This window comes from Sinocyclocheilus rhinocerous, unplaced genomic scaffold (genome assembly GCF_001515625.1).
Source record: "Sinocyclocheilus rhinocerous isolate Xijiao unplaced genomic scaffold, SAMN03320098_v1.1 scaffold126, whole genome shotgun sequence".
NCBI lineage: Eukaryota > Metazoa > Chordata > Actinopteri > Cypriniformes > Cyprinidae > Sinocyclocheilus > Sinocyclocheilus rhinocerous.
In genome coordinates, this window is record NW_015662929.1 from 247,667 (window position 1) to 256,686 (window position 9,020).

At 38.4% G+C, this 9,020-nt stretch overlaps 2 protein-coding genes across 2 annotated transcripts in view; one reads left to right on the plus strand and one right to left on the minus strand.

Moving 5' to 3' along the window:
- LOC107728409 (kinesin-like protein KIF15) overlaps positions 1–9,020 on the plus strand; it is a 62,224-nt gene that overhangs the window by 19,461 nt on the left and 33,743 nt on the right. The window contains exons 13-19 of the mRNA XM_016538570.1: positions 1,301–1,487; positions 1,716–1,857; positions 1,931–2,072; positions 2,151–2,330; positions 2,776–2,904; positions 2,980–3,085; positions 5,748–5,913. Of these exons, the coding sequence (XP_016394056.1) occupies positions 1,301–1,487; positions 1,716–1,857; positions 1,931–2,072; positions 2,151–2,330; positions 2,776–2,904; positions 2,980–3,085; positions 5,748–5,913 (1,052 nt within the window). The remainder of the gene's footprint in view (positions 1–1,300; positions 1,488–1,715; positions 1,858–1,930; positions 2,073–2,150; positions 2,331–2,775; positions 2,905–2,979; positions 3,086–5,747; positions 5,914–9,020) is intronic.
- On the minus strand, positions 7,370–9,014 carry LOC107728428 (uncharacterized). Its single transcript, XM_016538588.1, has 4 exons — positions 8,829–9,014; positions 8,595–8,708; positions 7,830–7,886; positions 7,370–7,739 (listed from the first exon to the last, which is right to left on the minus strand). Exons 1-4 carry the CDS (start codon positions 9,000–9,002, stop codon positions 7,395–7,397), a joined length of 690 nt encoding a protein of 229 aa, XP_016394074.1. The 5' UTR covers positions 9,003–9,014; the 3' UTR covers positions 7,370–7,394.

Genomic DNA, 9,020 nt, shown 5'->3' on the forward strand with positions numbered 1-9,020 from the left:
CCCTTTCACCCTTCCATCTTTCCTCTGTAGTGTCATCCTCTCTTCCCTCACCCACCCATTTCTCATCTCTGGATGTAAATACAGCAACTGACACTTTATGATCCACTTTAACTTCCTGTCCAGACAATATCTGTCTAGACAGGCCAATGCATACTACCCCTTCTACCCTAAAAAGTTGCCCCATGTATCATCATCTTTACTGTATTTTTGCTGAGCAGTCTTTTGGGTGGCTCACCAATGTTCTAGATTTCTCAAATACAAAAAATTAAGTAGGCTTGACCTAAATTTTTTGTGGGGAGAAGAATTTATTGAAGATGGTAGTGTAGCAGTTCTTCAATAGCGATGTTAGCAGTAGGTCTTTCAGGCTGGCCTGGGGAGGGGAGGTATCCAAAGAACATCAACTGGCCTTTATCTGAACATCAACTGGTCACACCTCTCTTTATCTCCTTGCACTGGCTACCAGTTGCGGCTGCAAAAAAAAAAAAAAAGAGAGAGAGAAACAAACGTCCCTTTTCAGGATACTGTATTTGAAAGATAATTTTGTAAAATACAAATAAGCTTTACAGATCTTTATTAGAAAATGTTTAAACAATATTCTTCTTGCTTTTTTGATGAACCATAAACTATTATTGCACATGCACCTGTGTAACAGTGCTTAAGACACTCATGGTTTACAGGCAGAAGAGAATGTGTCACGGTTCCAATAACTTGGGACTTTAAAGAGCTCTTTCTACTCGCTCTGAAAAACACCAGAAGTATGTTCACCTGTGTGAACGTTCAGCTGCAGTGTCCGTAATGAACTGATTTTAGTGGGAAAATGACTCTGTTATTGTCCTCTTGCATTATTGACAAACTGTTTTCCTGTTGACACTGTAAAGCTGCTTTGACACAATCAGTATTGTTTAAAGCTTTATAGTGCTGTCAAAAGATTAATTGCGATTAATCGCATACAGAATACGTTTTTGTTTGCATAATATGTGTGTTATGTGTATTTTTATTATGTATATATACACATACAGTATATATTTTGAAAATATTTACATGTCTATATTTATATTCATATAATTTATATTATAAATAAATATATTTAATATATAAACATAAATTTTTCTGAAATATATACATGCATGTGTGTGTATTTATATATATACATAAAAAATATACACCACACATACATATATTATGTAAACAAAAACTTTTATTTTGGATGCGATTAATCACGATTAATCGTTTGACAGCACTAAAGCTTTATTTATTTGTATAAATAAAGGTGACTTGACTACTGTTTTGTTGTTGTTAGGTGGAGCACCACCCACGGATGATGCGTTATGCGGCGGAGAACTGCGGCCTGCGGGAGGAGGTTCGAGCGCTGCGTGCTCTGGATTCTGTCCGCTCTGCGGTCGAGACCAAGGCTCAGTCGTTAACCGCGCTGGAGAAAACCTTCCTGCAGCTGCTGGAGGCTCAGAGAACAGAGGAGAGCACAGGAGGTGACGCTTTTAACAGCTAAAAGTTCATTTGAATTGGACATTTATAACTATCTGTTTCTATTTGCAAACTAGGGAAGACCACTGTTGCATGAATTGATGCTACGATCATCATCTGCATGTGAATGTGTTGACTGCAAAAAAGCGCAATAATTGCAATGCTATGTTTGTCTTTATCATTAAATCTGAAGCACAAGCAGATCACCTAAGTTACTGTTACTCTATTAATAGCTCCGCCCATCTACTCCACCCCTGTCACCATGGAGACGTTGTCCTCAGTTTCTGTGGAGCGGATGAAGGTTCAGCTGCTGCAGAAACAGTCAGAGCTCACGGCGACAATTCAAGCCTTCGAGGAATTCAAGGAGGTCAACAAGTACGTTCATGTCACAAATGCTTGTCGGATTGAGTCTTTGGCGGCAGCATTGTGAGCATTATACTCCCTTTAGAAAACAGCTGGCTGAGCTGGAATCTGAGAAGCGCTACCTCGAGAAGTCCAACAAGCATCTGGAGACGATCCTAGAGGCCACTAAAGCCCACAGCAAACATGAAGTGTCTCAACTCAACAAGATTCATGCCGAGACCATAAAGGTAGAGAGCACTTTACGTCGGTCTGTTTTAAATGATTTCGAGAAGAAACCTCTTATTATGGCTGCTGCTGCTCCTCAGATTTTGACCACGCCCACAAAAGCGTATAATCTGCGTAATCGACTGGTGCCGCTGTCTAGCCCAGACCATCTGAATGGACAGGAGAATATCGACGTCGATGACATCCAGAGCGAACAGCCGCCTCCTGAGATGAGCGAGCTCGCCTGTGAAGCGCTCACTGAAGAACTCAAACAAATGCAGGTGCTCAGAAAGGACCGTACCTTTTCTGCTGTGTTAAGGGCTGATTTGCAAAGCTTCAAAACAGCATATCAAAGTAGTTTATGAAAGTTTTTTTTTTATTTTTTTTTTTATGCAAATAATATAAATCCCTCATCTTACGGTCCAGAATCTGTGCATGTTATTCTCTAGAAATATATTAACTAGCATGCATATTACTAACTAATTACTAGCAAACTAGGAGTCTATTGAGTCAAAAGTCATAGTTGATTAGTTAGTGAGAACTGGTCGCCAAACTAAAGTGTAACCAAAACATGTTTTCATAATACTGCATAAGATTTTGATCATTTGAATTGATTACTGAAATGAATATTTTCTGATGCAGTTCTGAAGTGCAATTGCCTGTTGCGTTTTACTGTAGATGGTGTTGTGGGGAATGTTTGAACTTTCTTTTTGGTTTGGGTTTTAGGAACAGGCTCTCCGTGTTCAGGGCCAGTTGGACGAGGAGGAAGCCAAGAACAGAAAGCTGCTTCAGCAAATCAGCAAGCTGGAGGAACAGTTTACCACAGCCACGGAGAAGTCCAGTCGCACAGAGGAGGTGTGTTTGCAGTAGTGTCGGGTGTTTCTGGTGCTCTGGTCCATGCATTGGTTTGACATTGCTCTCTACCTGTAGATGTTTGGTGCCGAGCGACACTCACTGCTGGGAGAACAGCAGCGTCTGCAGGAGAGAGTCAGGACGCTGGAGCAGCAGCTGGAAGATGAACAGAGAGAGATGGACGGTGAGTCTGGAGCAGCTCAGATTAGGGCTGGGCAATATGGCCAAAAAAATAACACTATATATATATATTTTTTTTTTTTTCATATCAGTCGATATCGATAATTATCACGATACATGTCAAATTTTTGTTTCTTTCAAGTTTAAGGGCAGATTTGTGAAAGTGAACTTGTAGAAATCTGGGCCCGTATTCACAAAACATTTTATCTTGCCACTAAGAGTTCTCCTAAATAGCAGTAAAAGTTTTTAGCTAAGAGTTTTCTCTTAAAACCTGTTCACAAAGCTGCTGAGACACACTTTTACTGAGGAATAGAGAGAAGTCTTCAGCTCATAGTAAGAGCAGGGTGGATGATGTCAGCGTGCTTATTAGCTATGCACACAGTGATTGGCTGATAGGGGAGGGGTCTTTTTCTCTTAAAACCTGTTCACAAAGCTGCTGAGACACACTTTTACTGAGGAATAGAGAGAAGTCTTCAGCTCAGAGTAAGAGCAGGGTGGATGATGTCAGCGTGCTTATTAGCTATGCACACAGTGATTGGCTGATACTCTCTGTCAGAGATTTATTCATAGAAATATTGTAGAGCGCGATATTATGTTGCCGTATTCAAATAAAGGTTTAAAAAAAAAAAAATGTTAATTGTCTCATTCAAATAAAGATTATAAAATGCAGGCTAAGTGTCACTAATTAAACAAGTATATGTTCAGCTAATTGTCAGCCTCTTACATGTGTGCTTCTCATAAACAATTAGTGAATATGCATATTAACAGCCTTTTAATTAACAGAGTAGAATAATCATGACTGATAGTAAAAAAAAAAAAAAAAACTGGATGCAAGAAAAGTCTCATTCAAATAAAGATTATAAAATGCAGGCTAAGTGTCACTAATTAAACAAGTATATGTTCAGCTAATTGTCAGCCTCTTACATGTGTGCTTCTCATAAACAATTAGTGAATATGCATATTAACAGCCTTTTAATTAACAGAGTAGAATAATCATGGCTGATAGTAAGACATGCAAATGTGAAAGAAAACCAAACTGGACACAAGAACAGCTGTTACGTCTTGCTGAGCTGATCAATGAAAACAAGGATATAATCAAAGGAAAATCTGGAGTTGGGATAACCTCCAAAACCAAAAAAAGATGCATGGGAAAACATTTGTACAAATAAATGCAGCGTGTTTCTAAAATGTTTGTTCCGAGTAGGGGTGTGCGATATTGGCAAAAAATATTATCTCTATTTTTTTCTGGGATTTTATCGATAACGATAATTAGACGATATTTTACTGAGTGTGTTATTGTGCTGATACCTTAAACTGACTCCTAAAGTTTTTGATATTCTTCATAACAAAAAATAAATATATTTTTTTTAATGATTAAAAGTTGATGGTTTTTAATGGTATTTATAGTGGAAACCATTAGAATTTCTGTGATGGCTTCTATTGTTTTTTTTTCAGCGGGGAGGATAGGCCTAGTTTGTGGCTTGGTCTTAGTGACTTAGGAGTCCTCTTCACTACTGCTAACGTTTAAGCTAGTTTAAGCTCCTAAGCTAGTTTTAGTGCTAAAATGCTTTGTGAAATACTCCAAGAGCAAAAATGTAGGAGTCCTAAATTTAGGATTGACACCCATTATTTTTAAGATTTTCTCCTAAATTGGCGAGTTATGAGCTACTTTTAAGCCTTAAGATGTTTTGTGAATATGGACCCAGACCTTTAATTTTGGTTTTAAACTACTCTTTGTGGTCAGAACATGACAAACACTACGTTTTTGAATTCTTTACACTTTTCCAGTCATTTTTCCTTAAAATAAATACCTTAATAGAAAAATCAATTTCTTAGTTTCTACGTTCTAATGAGTGATTGTTTCAAATCAAGAAATGTGTTGCCTGATAATATTAATAATAATATTGCAATTTTGTCTCTTAGAAATGCACATTTGATAGTAGTAGTAGCATGAGTTAGGATGCAGATGTAAATTTGTTCATTATCAAAACCAGCAACATCTGTAAAAATTGTAGCGACCTCATTTTTATATGGTGAAATTTAATTAATCTGTTTGAGTTTTTTTTTTTTTTCTTTTTTCTTTTTTTTTAACCATTGTTTTTCCATAGTACCATACATTTAAATCATGATAACCACAGTTAAAACCACACATATCTGACACAATTCCACGGTGCATTTAGTGTTACTACAGTAAATCCATGGTAAATGATGGCGTTTAGTAGATTGAAAAGCCTTCTGACTGTATTCGTTGCACACAGTGCTGCTCCTGTTTGTTTTATCTGGCTTAAACTAGTTAACTTAAAATGTTGTACCGTATTGGTGTTTCGTCCAGACGGATCCGGCGTTTTAGGACAGTGAAACCTCTATTTTTTTTTTTAAACCGGTTCCCAGAGTGGATAAATCTGAAAACGCCACCTTTGCGTTTTCGTGTGTATAGCCAATCCATATATTTTGTGAATATAACTCGTGTTAACGTTTTAATCGAGGAAAATTATATCGTGATAATCACCGTTATCGATTTATCGCCCAGCCCTAGTTCAGATGTTAAACGTTCAACTTTGATGAAGTAATGATGCAGTGCCGTGGAGCGTGCAGTTCAGTGAGTGAGTCGTATGTTGATTTAGTAGTCGATCTGAGGGACTCTGTTTGCTGTGACCTCTCTGCAGTGCTGCGGGTGGAGGTGCGAGATCTGCGTGTCGCCTTGCAGTCCTCTGATAAGGAGCTGGAGGCCACACGGACAGAACTGCAGCAGCAGAAAGCAGAGCATGAGAGGGAGACCACAGATCTGTCCAGGAGCCTGATCAGCACACAGCTGCAGCTGGACACCGTCAAGTACAAACACACACTAACACTGCTAGTGCTCTAATAATAGCACATATAGTCATGTGCCGGTGTTCGGTAATGCCATATATCACGGTAATGAATATGCACGGTATTGTTATTGTGGACACTTCAAAATACAGAGAATAATTATTTATAACAAATTATTCAGAATTTTGAATGCACTTTAAGAATATTTTCCCCATCAACTGGTCACAGTGCACAACACCGCTGTATGCTGCGTCAAGACGTGTGTGCGCTCTGATGTAAACAAGCACGCATGAGAAGCGCATGGCGGAGCGCGAGAGAGACGCTCTGGATGAAACACATTCACTCTCTGACAGCAGATGGCACTAAACTGCAGAAATGCAGCCGTTATATGTAAACAAAGCAGCTGCACTACTCTCTAAAAACCTATTTAAATGGTTTAAATCATATATACATATCTATGGTTTAAACAGCCATTCAGATTTGTGTATTCACAGTGGTGTTCATCACAGCACCAAATGCTTAAAGGGGTCATATAATGCGATTTAAAGTTTTCCTTTCTCTTGGGAGTGTTACAAGCTCTTGGTGCATAAAGAAGATCTGTAAAGTTGCAAAGACTCAAGTCTCAAATCCAAAGAGATATTCTTTATAAAAGTTAAGAGTCAACCACGCCTACCTAAAACGGCTCGTTTAAACACGCCCCCACATATCTACGTCACTATGTGGAAATATTAGCATAATGCCGCCCAAATGTGCACGCAAAGAAAGAAGGCGTGGTTTCAGGAACAGCAGTCGTGTTGATGCAGCCATGTCAGAGAGACGCTGTGTTTCAGTGCGAAAGCAAAAGCACTTTATTTGGATGCAATTAGGGAACATTGGTTAAGATTTATTTACAACAGAACAGCACAACCCAGATGTTCGAATTTGTGCAACGCATTTTATGGACTACAGTTTTTTCCCACCACTCCTCAACCACCACCAGTGTGCAGCATCCACTTGGATGATGCGACGGCAGCCACAGGACAACGGCGCCAGTGCGCTCACCACACACCAGCTACAGGTGGAGAGGAGAGAGAGTCATAGAGCCAATCAAGTGAATGGGGATTATTAGGAGGCCATGATTGACAAGGGCCAGTGGCGGCAATTTTGGCCAGGACACCGGGGTTACACCCCTACTCGTTACGAGAAGTGCCATGGGATTTTTAATGACCACAGAGAGTCAGAACCTCGGTTTAACGTCTCATCCGAAAGACTGCTTTTTGACAGTATAGTGTCCCCATCACTATACTGGGGCATTAGGACCCAAACACTAACACTCACTAACACCTCTTCCAACAGCAACCTAGTTTTCCCAGGAGGTCTCCCATCCAGGTACTGACCAGGCTCAACCCTGCTTAGCTTCAGTGGGCAACCAGTCTCGGGCTGCAGGGTGATATGGCTGTGATTGAATTATGAATTATATAATCCTATAGTTACTTATTTTTATAATATATGACCTCCTAACTTCAAGTACTTTTACAAAAGATTAGATTCATGCAATACCTTCGAATTACCAATAGCTTGTGAAACCACAAACTAAAATAGCTTCCCCAACTTTGGTCATTTGATCCTACACAATCTAATAAATAAAACGAAAAATTAAACATTACCTTATTGAGATACTTGTACTTCACACAGATCTCGGTTCTCCTCGTCTGTTCAGGGGAAGGTGTTACAGCATAGCTATTAGACGAGTAATAACTGGTGTCACAATATAGACCATTTCCAGTTGCCAGGTCCACTGAATACAGCACAGCAGCTGTGATTGCCAGTGCAGCACTGACTACATTCAGAATCACTGTGATGACCAGCTGTACAACACAAACAATATAAACTGGTGATGCTCAGCATAACTTCCAAAAACACTGATAAGTTTATTATGGCTTTGATAGACAACTTACTAGGAAAGGACTGGGAAACTTAGCTGCAAGAACAGTCACAATTCCAATTACAAGGACCTAAAAAAACATTAAAAACCTCTGAGTGTCCAAACACAGTCATTGAAATGAAAAGTGTAAATTAGGTTTTCTGACTCATCAGATCTTCGTTATGCTAAACAAAATCATCAAAATGCATTGGATCCATCACAACTGATGACATAAACACTAGCAAATCAAATTCCATTAAAATACATAAAAAGTCCTAAACGCTACCTGCCCCAAAAAATTAAAAGCAATATATGGGTCAATAACACAACACTAATTAAGATCTATGTTCTTTATAAATAAAATTCATTTTGATGCTTTTGTGCAACTTGCTCAGGTAGTGTAAAAAAACGTTCTTATTAAAAACTTATCAAACCATTATACTAATAAAACATTATTTTTAAAGAAGCTCTTGCTTTCAAATATTGTTAATATCTGGTGAAGAAATGTTCACTACTAATATGCGTGTGTATATATTACTCTCTCTTTTTTTTTTTTGAAAATGATTAAGATGCGTACACTCACATGTAAGGTGTAAGGAAAGTGTTTTAGGCATTTTTTTGAGTAATTAAATTAACCAATATGAATATAAACATGGAAATTTGCACATGCATTTTACAGTAGATTTCTCCCTTCTCATCCTCTCAAATTTGTTACTGATAAATTTAATATATAGACTCACTCATTACACATTTAATGGTTTATAAAAATAAAAATAAGCAGAATAAGACAAATTCTTACCACTCCACCGATCCAGAAAACAACCCCAGATTCTGTAATGTTATTCCATATCCTAGAGCTTTTAAGCAAAATCCCAAACACAATATTGATGACTCCAACTATTATCTGCATAGTCTACGGCATAAAAAAAAAAAACAAGATTTTTGTTCACACCTTACAAATGAAAAAGCAACTTAAAATGACAGAAGTCTTGTAATGAAAGTCTTGTATTAAAAAGACAGTTGTTTAATTCACCCCAAGAGCAGTGTGGATGTTCATCAGCTTCCCTTTCATATTCTGAGACACAGAACAGACTGGACTGCAGCACAGAAAACCCAGAATCTGACACAGTACGGGCCATTTGCTCTTCGGGTTTGAGGCGATGGTGATGACCGTCAAACCCTCACCTTGAGACACTGTCAGAGACATGCTGCAGACTTCAGCCTT